At 37.3% G+C, this 17,030-nt stretch overlaps 1 protein-coding gene across 1 annotated transcript; it reads right to left on the bottom strand.

Moving 5' to 3' along the window:
• Positions 1-1,930: 1,930 nt before the first annotated feature.
• mknk2a (MAPK interacting serine/threonine kinase 2a) lies at positions 1,931-16,275 on the bottom strand. Its single transcript, XM_048163233.1, has 14 exons — positions 16,129-16,275; positions 15,518-15,691; positions 15,330-15,405; positions 15,017-15,118; positions 14,818-14,915; positions 10,055-10,134; positions 9,575-9,648; positions 9,271-9,375; positions 9,121-9,176; positions 8,762-8,857; positions 5,225-5,419; positions 4,629-4,793; positions 4,466-4,506; positions 1,931-4,155 (listed from the first exon to the last, which is right to left on the bottom strand). The coding sequence occupies exons 2-14, from the start codon at positions 15,566-15,568 to the stop codon at positions 3,864-3,866; spliced, it is 1,431 nt and encodes a 476-aa protein (XP_048019190.1). The 5' UTR covers positions 15,569-15,691; positions 16,129-16,275; the 3' UTR covers positions 1,931-3,863.
• Positions 16,276-17,030: the final 755 nt, after the last annotated feature.

Raw genomic sequence — 17,030 nt, forward strand, 5'->3', positions numbered from 1 at the left:
ACAATGACACTGACAATTTAAGATATGGCAATACAAGTTGCTTTCACAGCTCAACATGCATTTTAGTCTGGGACTAGGCTTAAGCCTTGTCTGTGATGATGTAGCCTAGCAGTTAGTCTGAGCCGTGCATTAATTTGATGACAGCTATGTGGCTTCAGCTATCTGCTTTACCATTAGAAAAATGTTCTTGACTCATAAGAAGATGTAATTAATGCTGTCATGTGACAAATCTGTTTCACTGGTAAAATAAAATAAATTGCTAACAACATTGAAATAAAAATGTAAAGCCAAGGCAAATAATAGAAATTGTGAAATAATGGAAATAATTAAGCATTTTATTTATCGGTGTTTATTTATTTAGAAATTCCTCAAGTTGTGAGTATTTATATTTCTGCCCTTTCTAAAGATCACAAGAATGCACAGTAATTTCAGACAACTTAATCCAGATATTCTAATCAAATCCGCCAATTCGTTTGAAGAACCAAATTACCCCTAAGAACTTGCATCTGTCAGATTGAAGAATTTGTTTAGAAATGCTTGTAAATACACACACACACAAAAAAAGGTCAGCCATATTTATTAGATTATACTTTTTTTACTCTTTTTTTTTTAGCTATTCTGACACAATGTCACTGATCCATTTGGCCCTTTAAACTAATTAAGTTTAAACTAATTAAATAGACATTCTGCAGTATTGGCCTACAGTATCAGAAACTACCTTTAATTTATGCTTATGGAGAAAAAAAAAAATCAAAAAATAATTTTTTGTTTTTAGTTTTAAAACACAAGCACCATTATACAGAAATATCTCTTCATGTTTTTCTAGGTGAAGGACACACTGATATGCAGGCTGTAAGCATTCACAAATATAAGCGGTTATGGCAACGTCATCCATGTGGTTAGTACAAGTCTATTCACAATAGAGACTAGTAACTGGCATATGAACTACATGTTATGGCATACTGAAGTGTTTATTAAAGTTAAAAATGACCTCTGAGTGTGTCTACATGAAGGACAGAAGTTCAGTGATGTTTGTGAGACAAACAAATGAGAACAAGTAATTTGTGTGAATTATAACATTTTAATTTTTGAGAGAGAGAGAGAAAGTCATTTAAAAAGTTCAAGGAACATTCCACAGAGCAAGATAATAGGCCTGGTCGGTCTGTCTGTATCTGAAATAGGGGAGGATAAAAATAAGCTGATTACATAGGTGCAAACTCCTCACCTTTCAGTGAGAACTCACCTTTTTGAGATCAAAATAGGTCACCTATGAGATTTGCATAGATCCAATGAGAAAGTGATTTTATGTTTGGGGTGGGTACTTATGAACTTACAAGGGTAAATAAAGAACTGGTTGTTTCAATAAGTACTGTAGAGCGTTTCCTTTACTCTATACTTTAAAAACTGTCTATAATGTCTATAATATTTTATGTATTTGAGGTCTGAGATGTGGCAAACAGTATTGCAGTCCAATCAGCCAATATTGTCTTAAATATCCTGTGTAACACTTCGTCTTTTATAATATGAGGTTATAACCAAATGTTGATTTTGGTAAAATGTTGCAATATGTTTGTTTGTTTTTTTTCATGAAAAATTTCTGTTTTGGACATATAGGGTAATAAATACAAAGCAAAACTTAAAAAAAAAAAATAAAAAAAAAAACCCTGTGCACAGCATGCCCCTACCCTGCGCAATGTTCTCACCCTTTTCCCCCCTTACCCATTTGCACCCCTGTGATTATTAAAAGCATATTTACAGACGCAGATGTTCTCTAACACAACTTAAATTAACTTTATGTATGCCATTTGTTTTTCATCCTAAAATAATAATCCCCTGAGCTTAGGTAGCCAATTATGAGAGTGTTTTTACAAGAACAAAAAAAAAAAAAAAAAAAAAACCCACAAATAAAAGTAACAACTGTAGTTGAACATTTTTCCATGTTTTTTTGTTTTTTTATTTTGGCCCCCCTGGGTCAGGTGAAAAACAAAAAAGGTACAACCACATGAAAATACATGAAAAAACATGAAAGCTACACCACTGGTCGATAAAATGAGTGTAGAGGGGGCATCTATGAAAATGCAATGCCAAATAAAATAAAAACAAAAAACAAAAATGAGATCTTTCTCAGAAGGAAAGACTAAACTCAGCATATTCCATCCAAGGTGGTTTCCATAAAAAAAAAAAAAAAAAAAACACCTATATGCATTTCAAGAAAAAGTCTTACTGTAAGATGTAAGATAGACCGCCAACTTAAAAAAAAAAAAAAAAAATCCTCAATGATAGGCTTTGCTTTGTAGGAGCACTTGGTTTTGTTCCTGGTTTATCGCCATATTTGCTGGTGACATTATATACACATGAGAAAAACAAAACATTAAAGTGTCTACAGTCATTATGGACAACAAATATGGGACAACAGTAACAAGTAGTATTTTTAGAAGAATTTGAGCCTTTGTTCTGTAAATTGGCACTTATTGAGGACCCAAAAAAAGGGGGGGGGGGGGGGGGAACTCACATTCTCATAATACAAGTTCAACAACTTTTAAAAACAAATAGACAAACACTTAAAAAAAAAAAGAAAAGAAAAGGGAGATGAAAATCTCCCTTCCTAACATAAAAAATAAAAAAGGGGGCAGGGGAAAAAAAAAAAAAAAAAAAATAGCAGCACAGTACATTGGTGTCTGGAGGTTTCCTGCGAAGCTTCACCTTTCTCTCAGATGTCTGTCTACAAGCACAAAAAGGAGGCTAACAGAGGACTTAAGGTCTTTTCATGGAATAAATCACCTTTATTCAAACAGTGAATGGAGTCATTGACAGAGCCCGTGTGTTGACGAAATGTTCAATGACTAACTGAATGAATGGTGAACAAGGAGCTGGAAATTCAAATGCTAGAGACTTCCTCAGAATTTGCTGCAGAGCCGTGAAAATGCACCTCTGTCAATTCCTCAAAATCCCCATGGCATGGCATGACATGACATTTCAGGTCAAAAGGGGAGGAAACAAAAAGGGGGTGGAAATATGATTGTGCAACCAATTCCTGTTTTCCTGAGAGGCCAAGTACAGAAGTTGTGCCACCTCCCTGAAAGAAGCTAAACTTTCCAGTGCAAGGACAGGACATGTAAAACACCAATGAATTAACATATAATGGGTCTTTCAGCTTTAAAATCTGCTTTGGTTGTTCATTCAGAGAGAGATCCTGAGGTTTCTACTGAAAACACTGCTCAGATTTGCTTTTGGCAGAAAACAAGTGTTTTTACAGTAACACAGTGGACTGAAATTTGTAAATGAGGTCCTTGATAAATAAAGGATAGAGAACCCTGCACAACATGGCTGCAATTTCTGCCCTGAATAACTTGAATGAATGATGAATTAATTTGCCACTCAAGTCCCAGCAACAGTTGCTGCTAAAATACATATTCACAGTCTGCCATCATTATCACTGTGTGACTTTGTGAAGAAAAAAAAAAAAAGTCTGCAAGACTGTATAAGTACAAATGATTCAGTTGCTGGGGGTCCCGGGTTCGCAAACAGTTTTTTTTCTGATGCTTTGAAATTAAATGGCTTATGTGGGGTCCAGCTTTAGATGAATGGAAGCAGCTTGAGTCCTTTGATTCTCGCGCTTTTCGTAAACATTTTGTTATATTGACAGATTCCAGGGACTTTCAGACGTCAACAAGTCTTTTTCCAGCCACAACAGCCTTTTTATCCAATCAAAACTGCACGGGGCCTCTGAGGTGCTTCAAGTGCTACATGAGAGTCCTTCCAACAAAGTAATTAGGCAGAGAGGTCAGAGGTCAACACTGCCAAGTTGAAGATTCTGATAAAGTTCATCAGGGGTGACCAGAGGCTGGAGAAGGTGGTAAAGATCAGGCACAGTCGCCCACGATCACAAGTGGAGCGAGGAGCTGGCACAGTTCAGAAGCACACACTGGCCCTCGGTGCTGGCTGCCTGCGGTCTTCCTGCGGCAGGCCAGCTTGGACCTGGAGGGAGGGGACAGCAGCATGGAACCGGAGCTGCTCGAGAGGAGATGGGGGGAGGAGAGCTCCTTCTCTAGCTGCTGCTGCTCCTGCTCCTCGCTCTCTTCCCTCTCAGCCAGCTGCCGGTTCATGGCTACAGCCTGCCCTGCAAAGAACGTCAGGTCCTGAGCACTACCGCCCCTGGAGAAAGGACATTGATGGCCAGGACAGCATGAATATTAATGATCTGCTTCTAATAAAAGTGACATGCACACACTTTATGTTTAACACAGTAAAGCTGCTTTCTTTACAGCACTTTATACAATAGATTGCTTTCTAAACATGACGTGACTTGGCCAAATTGAAGAACTTGTTTAACAGTCATTTTTGTTGCATTTTTGTTATCGAGAGGAAAGTGCGTAGCACGCATTTACATATGTGGGAGATATTGGGATGTTCGCTAACAGTATACCATTACTCACGCATTTCAAACTTAGAGCACTTTACCCACCTCTGATGTAGTATGGATGCAGACACAGCGTTTGGTGCACACTAAAATGAAGGACAACAGAAATGGGTCACTAAACACAATTTACAAGTCAAAGAAGAAAATATATGTTAACTAGGTTAAATAACGTCACCAGAGTCCTAGAGATGGGTGGGAATGGACATACCCCTTTAACCCATGGGTGCTGCAGCACTTGAGCGGCACTGAGGCGGTCTTTGGCATCCCGCACCAAAAGCTTGGTGATGAGGTCTTTGGCTGCAGGGGATATGTGTGCCCAGTCCTTCTCTGGAAACTCGTATTTGCCTTCCTGAATACTCTCAAACAGCATGCTCTGTGGACGCATTGTGATGAATGGTATTAAAAATCCAATATAAAGTAGTAACATCACTATCAGAGATTTTTTTCTACTGGTCTGGTCAGGCCAGTGGTTTAGATTTTTATTTTCCCTGCCACAAAATAACTATTTATTGATTGAATTGCTCTGATTGAATTGCTCTCTTCCATTATTATTAAAAAAAAAAAAAAAAAAAAAAAAAAAAAAGTTGTTACGATACCACTGCAAAAACTACTAGCCAAACTAATGTAAAGTTAAAACATAAAAGAAATAAAAAGTAACTTGCCCCAGGCCATTCCCTGACTTTGAAACAAGATGGCTAGACCAGGTCCTACTGGGTCTTTCATACTACAATTCTTCGGAAAGTTTTTAACTTTCAGTACTTTCAATACTAAATGATTTCCCAGAAAACTAGATGTGTGGTGTACCTGGCAGGCTTGGCAGGGCTCTCCCCAATCCCAACCACAGTCTGTTCCACAGCGACCCACAAAGGGCGGGTATCCACTCAGCATGATGTAGAGGATGACGCCGAGGCTCCACAGGTCACAGCGCTTATCGTAGATGCTAGCTTCTTCATTAAAGGCTTCCACCACCTCAGGGGCCATGTATTCAGCTGAGCCACACTGTAGGAATAAAACAAACTATAGTACATACCATAAAAGTCCTCAGACATACAAAGGAAAGTCCATAAATCTCCCACATGGTTTTTAAATGCCACAAATACACTATTGGGTAGAGCAGAGAGGAACAATTCACCCTCAAGTTCTGGTTTCACTTCATGTTTACAACATATACACTCATTACTACATCCCATCAGAGTGTCCCTAGTTTGGACAACAAGTTCTGATGTATGGTAACAAATCACAACCTAGAGCTATCATTTGTCAGAACTATCAGCACTCCCTCAGCTAGGCCTCTCCTGTTTGCTTTCACCTGCGGAGGCATTATCAAGTTCATTGTTCTGAGTTAAGCTGGGGTGGCCTGATCCAATTCAGACATGGGAGCGTCAGCGGACAACTGTTCCAGCAGGGACCACAGGCTGCTGTCTGCACTGCGTCATGTGGAAACTAGGCCAAAAGGTTGCTGCTCGAGGGGAAAAAAAGAAAAAGGATTTAAGCTGCTCTACACCGGCTGGGGATAAACAAGTCCCAACCCTGCTTGAGTGTTACATAACACACATACAAATGGACACCCTGAATGGTGCACAAATAATTAATGCAACAGACAAAAACACTGGAGGAGGTTAGCAGTTTAGCGGGACAAGCAGACTGGTTTATTTTTATGGAAGTGCAGCGGTCTGGTTTTAAAAAAAAAAAAAAAAAAAAAAAAAAAATATATTGTTACACAACTACTGCATGAATCACTGATGCAAACGGAGGAAGCTGCAGACATTATGCCGATGTTTCTGTGCAGACCGAGGGGGAGGAGACTACGTGTCCTGAAATATCCTAAATATCAGGCTGTACTGCCTTCCCTCTGACCCTGACAAATCTAAACCCAAGCCTTGGTAACCTCACAAGCATACTCCATGTTCCCTCAAACCATCAGAGCTCAGTAAATCTGTCAGGGGCATCACTTTCAAGGAAACGAGATAACCGGCAAAACTTGTGTGCTGTGATAAAATGCAACCGTGTGCTTTTTCCATAAGAGGTTTGGCCAGTTGATTTTATGGCACAATGCCTTTGTAATCAGAAGTAGGAGCTATTGGTTAAACAATTGAAGCTAATAAAAGATCACCTGATAGTGGAAGTGCAATTGGACCCCTTTCACTAGGGACACAGTGGTGCACTGTGATTCAACAAACCGAGAGTCCAGCAGTGATCCCCAATTGTCAGTTTATTGCCCAGCTGATTCTGCTTTCAGCATGACTGGGCTCTTACATAATGCTCCTCTGTGCAAGAGGAATCTTAGGAGTGTTACACAAAGCAGTCTGTTGCTTATGAGCAGCCCCACCCGCTTCCTCCAGTCATTAAAAAGGAAAAACAAGTGTTTCCAGACAACATGTAGGCTACAGAGTTAGGATTAGCAAGTGATGTACACAAAGATAAGTCATCTTGTTTATATCAGTGACCTCAACCACTGTTAGTTAGCGCTGGCATTACATCAGTCTCAATAACTGTATGTTCTCAGATGGTTTATGATTGGAATGTTTTCATGGCAAGAGGACTTAAGCTCTGGCAAAACCAGGGACTTTCCCTGGTCACTATTCTAGCAAGTAAAACCACAGTTGTGGGTGAAAAATGCAACAAAAAGAGTTAAGGGGAAATCAACCACAGTATTTAAAAGGGATAGTCCACACAAAAATGAAAATTGTTATCAAATACTTCTACCCATAAGACTTTTGTTCAAGCATGTTTGAGGTTCTGTTTGAGCAGATTTTATGTATGAACAAAAGCCTAAATTAAATTGGTTAATCATATGAAGTTATAATGCCTCTTCAGAAGACTTGGATTATACTGCTTGATCTCATAAGGATTGCTTTTAAGATGTGTTTATGAATTTTTCGAAGCGTCAAATTTTAGTGGAATAACTTTAAATGGAGGGACAGAAAGCTCAGGTTTCATTAAAAACATCTCCATTTGTGTTTTGAAGATGAACGAAAGTTAAGGTTTTGGAACAAGATGAGTTGGTAAATTAAATTCATTTCACCTGATATGCCTCAGAGGGAAAAGTCATTTCAAATGAGTTGTTGTAAACAAAAGTAAAAAGCCATGTAGAACTATGCCATGGATCTGTTCTTGAACATCCTGGTGCAGTTATAATCTAAACCCTGTTCCAGTTGTAGACATCAGGAAGAATAGACTGTACAAAACCACAAGCCTGTAGTAACCCAGTCTTGAGTGCTTCAAAAAGTGTCTGAAAACCCCAGGGTGTGGTGGGAAGAGGGAGATATGGGTGAAAAGACCTCCATGAGGAATTTTGTTTATGCTCTCTGTACATTAAGGTATTCACATTAAAAGACCTTTGCCTGTTCCATTCAGACTCAGAGGCAATAAAACTACTTTAGGTCTACTATTCCTTGATCTGTAATCTTGACATAATTGTGTGACCTATGGTAACACTTCACATCAAAACAGATGTTGAAACCTCACAAAACTCAGTTACTGGAGGCGATCACTTGAAGGTTTATTGGCTGTAGCTTTAAAGCAATAACCTTTATCTCTGCTGTTCATATTTTGATATCAAGGACAGTGAATTGGCAATAAAAATGGCATTTAAACACTGGCTACTTTTAGTGACTTGATTCATGTACACTAAGACCAAATGAAATGTAGGTGACAATGTGTTCATATGGAAATAAGTTCAATGTGTGGGTGTTTGCAAGTTCTCAAATGCTACATAAATGTGAAGTCCTCACAACCTTTAAAGGGTTAGTTCACGCAAAAATTCTCAAAAATTCTGACATTTATTCCTCACCCTCATGTCGTTCCACATCCGTAAGACCTTCGTTCATCTTTGGAAGACAAATTAAAATATTTTTGATGAAGTGTGAGAGGTCTTCAAAGTACTTCATGCGAGTCCAGTGGCTTAAACTCAATTTTATGAAGCGACATGAGTGCTTTGTTTGTGCTCTTGTGAATGAGCGTTGCAGATCAATACTTTTGTAAGTGAAGTGGTAAATTATGTTTTTTTTTGTGCAAACAAAGCACTTGCATCACTTCATAAAATTGGGATTAAACCACTGGAGTCACATGGAGTACTTAAATGATGCATTTCCTACCTTTCTGGACAGCTAGATCTCTATGGAGGGACAGAAACCTCTCGGATTTAAATCAAAAAGATCTTAATTTGTGTACCGAAGATGAACAAAGATTGACCTCTTAAAATGGGTTTCTGGCTACTTTTCCCTAGCCCTGTCCTACAATCACCTGTCCTATAGCTCTTTTAGTCATGTTTTAACAATTTTAAACACTTTAATAGCATTACAGAACCAAGAAGCTAATATCCTCCTGGGTTAAACTCACCGGAGTCAAAAGTTCAGGGGTGGAGATGGGAGAGCGGTCACTATTCAGTTTGATCCCACTACCCAAATCAAAATCACAGATCTTCACTGGAGAAATCTACAGAAAAGAAAAAGAAAGAGCAAGTTAAGAAGAGTGTTGCATTGAGTACTCCTAAACCGGGTCAATTCATGTCTTGTTCAACAGTTCAAAAAGGAAAAAAAAAGAAAAAAAAAAAAAAAAAAAAAAAAAAAAAGAAAAGAAAAAGACAGCACAAAATGTTACTGTACCCAACAGATTCGTCAAAAATCTGCTCAGAAATGCAGTGCATGTGTGTTCTCCTCAGATGTCTCATGTCTCCTCATGTACAGAGAGAGACTCACCCTGTCACTATGCTCACAGAGGATGTTCTCTGGCTTTAGGTCTCGATGCGCCATCCCTAGAACAAGTAGAAGACATAAATGAATAATCTATGTTGGTAATATATATAGACTGCATAAAGACATTGTATGCATCAATAATAAAGTCTCAACCTTTGTTATGCAGGAAGTCCAGAGCACTGGCGATGTCCTGCACCACTATGCTGGCTTCCTGTTCATTGAAGTGTTGTCTTCTGTGTATGTGAGTCAAGATAGAACCTGAGAAAATAAATAAATGCATGAAGATTGCTGATAATTTAGATTAATCAAAAAGTTCAAAGTTTTCATCTTCTCATGATCCTTCAGAAATAATTCTAATATGATGACTTGGTGCTCAAATTAAAAAAAAAAAAAAAAAAAAAAAATTATATATATATATATATATATATATATATATATATACCCACACACCACTTACCGCCTCTCAGTTTTTCAAAGACCAAATAAAATTTGTCCTCTTCCTCAAAGTATTCCACCAGTTCCAAAATGTTTCTGTGATGATAAATTATATTAACATTAGGCATTGTAACATGTCATCTTAAAGGATTCTCAATGAGCTTCACAAGCTTTGTTCCAAAACCTAGTTAGCAGTATTGCGATGTCTATGTAGGCAGCAACTTTCTACAGCAGCATCTTAACAGTCATAAGACTCAACCCACAATTGATTTTTATAGTTTGCCATTAGCATGTTGCTAAGCTAACTGCATAATACTCCAAGAATAAAAGATACACAACTTCAGGTAAAAGTAATCCACTTCTAATTACATTCAAACTATTTAATTAACACAGTTTACAAACAGTGAAGTTTCTCTCCCCTTGTCCACCATCTTGGATTCATTTTTACGCACTAAACGAAGTATCAGAAAGGACCAATAGTCTCAAACATAGCTTTCCATACCTGTGGCCCTGACACTGGTAGAGCATTTCCACCTCCCTGAAGACACGGCTCCGACTGTGGCCCGGCCTCTTCTCAATTATCTGTATAACATTGAAACATCATCTTAATTACCGAATACAAACCCAAGGAAGGACACAAAGTTCTGCAATTCAAGGTCAGAACACAATGAGTCTGTTTTGATGGGCTCTTTTGCTACCTGGAGACAGCCCTTTAAGTACACATTTGCTTTTAAGTGGTAAAACTCAAGACATGTCCACTTCATCTCAGTATTCAGCTTGAGGCGACAGATCTGCGTGTCCTTTTGTGGATCACCCACGCACAGCATGTGTGGGAGATTAGCAAGCACACAGATGACACGCCACTGCTTGTCTACAAAAGAACATCTCAGACCACTGATTCAGCAGGTCACCACATGGTCATCAGGCTTTACAAGCCAGCAGGCTAGACAGATGATCAGGTTTCACAACATTCAGGGCACCCAGGGCATATGTAATGTACAACGTAGTGGCAGGTTCTTAATCACAAACGAAGGGTTGACTAATGTAGCGTTCAAGTCATGTCATAAAGATTGTACTTACGAGTTGAATGCACATAAACACTACCACAAAGTCGTACATAGTAGTGAGAAACTGGTTCTTCTTTAAGGGGCATGTCACTGAGAATGGCAGAATACCACAATTCTTATAGGTATTTAGCAGTGACATTGTCAGGCTTTTTTTATTTATTTTTTTTTTTTTACAACAAAATAAGCTAATTGCCTGCACAAAATATAATTACATATATTACAATGCTAAGCAAAACACATTTGATGCACATTCTTTGTTCTTCATTTTCTATGTAGTTTAAAAACCATGCTGTATTTTTGTTTTGTTAAAGCTGCAGTCCGTAAGATTTGCCTCTTAGTAGTCATCTCTGTTTGCAGTTATATGCAGAATTATCTTTACGTGCATTGTGCATCGATACGGCTCCTCAGCGCGGATGAATCTAATGTTTGCTCTCAGTCACCATACCGTTGTGGATACTGTACTTCGTAATCACAGATTGTAGTAGGAAATTTCACCGGAAAATGTAATCTGAACAAGTAATACGTCTGCCACTTTTGTTCTGACCAACTGAGGGAAGAAGCATCACAATAAATCGCGCTGCTAATGGTGATTAAATCTAACGATTGCTTAGCTTATGTCACATCAAACCGTGCAAATTATTATTGTTATTATACTTTGTTCTCAAATTGTTAATGTTAACAAAAGCATTGCGTGAAAATGTATTTAGTGTGTATTAGCATTACCAGTAGATTTCAATTTCTGTAGCCACTTCGCAGCCTGAAGTCTTTTGTTTTTTGACCACAGCTGAATCTCCATTTGTCACTGATGATTGTCATTTGGACCTTTCTGGATTACAATCAGCCATCAAAATAATAAGTTTAATAATAATAATAATAATAATAATAATAATAATAATAATAATAATAATAATAATAATAACAACAACAACAATAACAATAATAATAATAATAATAATAATAATAATAACAGCTGCTGTTGTGAGAAAAGGCTATAAATGATCCGCTACCAGCAGCATCCTATATGCAGAGATTCCTTTCTTTCTGTTTACAGATGTGATGTAATGATGCAAAGACGAATGGCTGCATTCCTGTGGAAATCCGCCAGTATCGATTTATTATAAAACATTACAAGCTTACTGTTGTGAATCGGGCTAAGGTAAAGAGATAGTTTTGAACACTGGCTGGTTATTTACTTGCTCAAATTGATTTTGGATCATTTTTAACCAAAAAAAAAAGTTACAGACTGCAGCTTTAAAGGTGCCCTAGAATTAAAAATTGAATTTATCTTGGCATAGTTGAATAACAAGAGTTCAGTACATGGAAATGACATACAGAGAGTCTCAAACTCCATTGTTTCCTCCTTCTTATATAAATCTCATTTGTTTAAAAGACTCCAAAGAACAGGCGAATCTCAACATAACACCGACTGTTACGTAACAGTCGGGATCATTAATATGTACGCCCCCAATATTTGCATATGCCAGCCCATGTTCAAGGCATTACACAAGGGCAGCCAGTATTAACGTCTGGATCTGTGCACAGCCGAATCATCAGACTAGGTAAGCAAGCAAGAACAATAGTGAAAAATGGCAGATGGAGCAATAACTGACATGATTTATGATAATATTTTTAGTGATATTTGTAAACTGTCTTTCTAAATGTTTCGTTAGCATGTTGCTAATGTACTGTTAAATGTGGTTAAAGTTACCATCGTTTCTTACTGTATTCACGGAGACAAGAGCCGTCGCTATTTTCATTTTTAAACACTTGCAGTCTGTATAATTCATAAGCACAACTTCATTCTTTATAAATCTCTCCAACAGTGTAGCATTAGCCGTTAGCCACGGATCACAGCCTCAAATTCATTCAGAATCAAATGTAAACATCCAAATAAATATATATTTATTATATACTCAAATAACCCGACGCATGCATGCCGAACACTTTGTAAAGATCCATTTTGAGGGTTATATTAGCTGTGTAAACTTTGTTTATGCTGTTTAAGGCAAGCATGAGCCCAGGGGGTGGAGAGCGCGCGATTTAAAGGGGCTGCAACCTGAATCGGCGCATTTCTAATTATGCCCCAAAATAGGCAGTTAAAAAAAAAAAAAAAAAAAAAAAAAAAAAAAAAAATCTATGGGGTGTTTTGAGCTGAAACTTTACAGACACATTCAGGGGACACCTTAGACTTACATTACATCTTGTAAATAAACATTCCATGGCACCTTTAATTAAAAGATGGTACACAGCCATCTTGCTCTGACGAAATGGATTTAAATGACTTCCCAACTCGTAAATACGAACTTCCAAGGAGAATGCACCATAAAAGATGATGAAAATCCTTAAAACCAAATCATGCCACATGGTTTTGTTTACTGGGTGGAGATCCATCACTAGGCCATCAGCAACTGGGAATGTTGTGATAAGTGGGGTATAGCAGTTAATTTAGATAGCACTGCTTCAAATCACATAAAACGTATGGGGGGGGGGGTTTAATTAAAAAAAAAAAGAAAAAAAAAAGTTTGCATTTATTTGATCAAAAATAAATTTTCTATTTGAATATATTTTTAAAAATGTCATTGCTGTGATGCAAAGCTGAATTTTCAGGATCATTACTCCAGTCTTTAAGGTCACATGATCCTTAAGAAATAATTCTAATATGATTATTTGCTGTTCAAGAAACATTTATCATCATTGTTGAAAACGGTTCTGCCGAGTAATACTTTAAATGGAAATTCATGATTTTTCAGGATTCTATGATTAGAAAGTAAAAAAATTTTTTTTTTTGAACAGCATTCATTTTTAACAAACATTTTGTAAGATTATAAACGTTTTAACAGGTACTTTTTAATCAATTTAGTGCATCCTTGCAGAACTTTTTTGTTGTTGATGTTGTTTGAAAAAGAAATTAATACTTGCTGACCCCAGACTTTTGAACGGTAGTGTATATTTCTGTAGGGCTTGTGCTTACAAGATGTGCTGCCCCCATTTCCAAACTTTTCACCTCAATTTACATCAAATGGGATGCAAATTACAAATGATCTCAACAGGGAAACTACAAACTTTCTCCAACTTCCAGAAGAGCACCAGCTAATATGAATTTAGCAATATTCCATGACATCAGCCATGTGGAGAACCTGCTGTTTTCAATTTTGTGTTTCCTTTGGTAGGTTACAGAACATTTCCTATGAAATGCCACATGAATGTCATGCACATGCTTTATTTAGTACCCTCCGATTCCATAATATTACCTTTCCATCTACTAGAGGTCAAACAGATGTAACGAGAGGAACCACACTGCTTTTTCAAAGATTACATGTCCTGCTACACAATAACAACAATTGAAAAGAGGAAGTTTCTCTGCTGAACAGGCACTATAGTCATTTATTTTTGTTTCACAGCTGCAGCAGCAGGACAGTAGCTGGAAGGCCAATGTTCCAGAGAGAAGTACACAAACAAAACAGCATATAAGAACACAGCTCAAACAACCGTGAATCAAAGCTAGTGTCCGGTATTTCCTGATGAGGGCTGAAACCTGAAACACTGATACAGAGCCATCTGTTCCAGCATAACCTCCCTCATATTCTTATGTAACACACTACACTGAAGGCAGGACACATAACTCGGAGCCAAAATTTGCTTGCCTTAATACATACACCAAGTGTCAAACATCTTATGGAGTGTTCATAAGTAAACGCAAATTTAAGTCAAGATACTAACAATGCGCAATCCAAAGTTACCTAGATTTAGATGCAACTTTTGTAGCAGAATTCACTCTAAAGACGGTTATTTGACTACATACATACGGCTTAAAACAAGCCTTTTGATTTGCTTCCTCCTTTAAGCTTTATTTTCTCATTGGTTTTAAGCACATTATCTATGCATTGCTCACTCACTTAAAACTTTAACTTGGTTTAAAACAACAGTGTGTCAAGAGTGAGTGACGTCACAAGATCAGCTCAGATCACTTAACACACTTTGGCAACTACCATAAGCCTGATCTGGCTACGATCTGGTATTGCGATAGCAAAAATCAGAGAAATAATCATATGAGGAGGGTATTTTGCTTTGTAACTGGAGTTTAACCTGTACATAGATAAGACTAATTATTTGATAGCCACATGAACAGTGATAATTAGTTTAGCAACGTGCCGTTTTAACATTAACATTAACACTAAAAAAGGGTGCTGATACTTGCCTTAACTGCATATTCTTTATTGGTGATCAGATTGATGCAGGTCTGTACAACAGCATAAGCCCCTTCTCCAAGAACCTCATTTTGCAGTTTGTAAACATCTGTAAAGAAGAAAAAATTATAAATTATATTTTCCCTCTACAGACAGTGAAGCTCAACTCCAGGCTCCAGAATTTACAAAACACAAACAAATAAAGCCTGCCTTCAAAACGTCCAGAGAAACTGTCAGTGGCTCTGCATCTTTTTTTCTTCTTATTTCTTTTCTTGGCATCAGGGATATCAATGGGCTTGCTGGATGGCATGTCTTTTAAAAAAAAAAAAAAAAAAAAAAAAAAAAAACAGTTAAGATAAACAATGTGTGGCAAGTTCGTCCCTCTAATCTACTATGAACTTTGCCTAACACAGAACGAGTTCTTGAGGAGATATCTCTTATCTCTACCTCCTCAGTATACGTCAACCATTAAGAATGACAATAACTGTCAATATTAATGAAACAGGAGGCAAAATAGCTGTACCAGGCCTTGAGGAGAGGTCTAACTTGAAGGATGATTCCGAATCTATGAATTCATCAGTCTTGAAAGGATTTTGCCCCTGGGAACAGGAAGACAGGAACATTTCTGTCAAGTGTTACAAATTAAAGTCTGCCATTTTACATTCATTCAGGCCATTAAACCATTTTCTGTCAGAATAGCAAGTAACCAACCTTGAAGGAGCGATGGAATCCTGTGACCTCTGAGATTTTGTTTTGCACCATGTTTTCAAATGGTTAGATGATGAAGTTCAGTTTGGTGCCTAAATCAGTGCAGTGGCTCTTTTAAATCAAATATTTATCACCTCTGATCTGATCACCTCAAGGTGGTCGTGCAACAGATGACTCCTGCATACACAAGGAGATAAAAACAGCATTAATATGAGCTCAGACACTCTTCCAGAGAGACAGACAATCTGGAGTCTCAGAGATAGAGATGACTACGAGAGAAGAGAAAAGCTCTTATACAATTTTTCCATTATTATTATTATTATTATTTTTTTTTTTTTTCATATTGCAAGAGTCAGCAGTCAGAAATATGGCATGGAACAAATGTATTAACTTGCTATTAAAATCGAGTAATATCAACTGACAAGTCTTATGTATGTTTACAATCTGTTTAGTATTAGTTCACAAGCTATCAGTAGCTGTTTTAATCAAGCTGACCGAGTAACCTACCTCTGAGCTGCATGTGGTTGCATTTAGAAAGTAATGGGCTGGAGTTTATTTGCTCAAAAAGAGTTCTCAGAATCATTTCATAGGCAGAGGAAAGGGTTTCATCTTACCCCGTTACTAGCCGTGAGGCGCCAGCGTTCACGCCGTTGCTCCAACCCACCGTGTAATAGGTTTTTACTATGAGTTTGTCAATTGTAAGCTAATCTTGAGAGCACAACGTATATATAAGGTTTTATTCCGCACTCCGCCCACTCTATATGCCACATCCAATCAAATTGATTGCTTGGAAAGTCAGAATTAAAAACTCAGAGCACTATTGGACATTTCATTTCAGGGGCGAGGCATCCCTATCCATACGTCATCTATTCGGATACAAAACTGGACAGGCGCTTTAGTGGCAAATTCAGTGGACTTGTTTATTGCCCCATCTACTGGACAGTAGATAAATTAACACAGTTAAACTTTAGATTTGAGGCAACATATATTTTCTAGCTGTTTCTCACACTTTTCTAAAGTTAAACTACAACAAAAGCCAAAACTTTACAGATTCATTTATAAATAATTAATTGTTACCATAAGACATTTGACCTTGCAATAAACATGGTTATATATATATATATATATATATATATATATATATATATATATATATATATATATTTTTTTTTTTTTTTTTTTGTGTGTGTGTGTGTGTGTGTGTGTGTGTGTGTGTGTGTGTGTGTGTGTGTGTGTGTGTGTTAGGTCAATTACTGTACCTGTGGCTAGGAGAACATTTTTAAAAATGGATGATTGCAACTCTCTTAAGTAAAAACGATGGGAACAGATATTACAGAAGGGGCTTTCAAATGTGATATTATTATATTTTAAAATTTATAATAATTTTTTCAGAGGAGGGGAGAGGGTAAGGGTTATTTTTGCATTATTTTAATATAACATAATTTAAATTCATTTAATTAATCTTGGTTTAGAACCACTGGCAGGATGTGTTGATCACTGCAGTCATCTGCTGGTC

This window comes from Megalobrama amblycephala, linkage group LG17 (assembly GCF_018812025.1).
Source record: "Megalobrama amblycephala isolate DHTTF-2021 linkage group LG17, ASM1881202v1, whole genome shotgun sequence".
Classification (NCBI taxonomy): Eukaryota; Metazoa; Chordata; class Actinopteri; order Cypriniformes; family Xenocyprididae; genus Megalobrama; species Megalobrama amblycephala.

Bases quoted from the DNA above. Each gene is read 5' to 3' on its own strand.
- mknk2a (XM_048163233.1), bottom strand. From the start codon at position 15,568: ATGGTGCAAAACAAAATCTCAGAGGTCACAGGATTCCATCGCTCCTTC. The intron at 9,649-10,054 runs GTATGGAAAGCT...TTATCATCACAG, and splicing joins TACCAGTGTCAGGGCCACAG to AAACATTTTGGAACTGGTGG. The intron at 5,420-8,761 runs GTGAGTTTAACC...TTATTCCTACAG, and splicing joins CCCCTGAACTTTTGACTCCG to TGTGGCTCAGCTGAATACAT.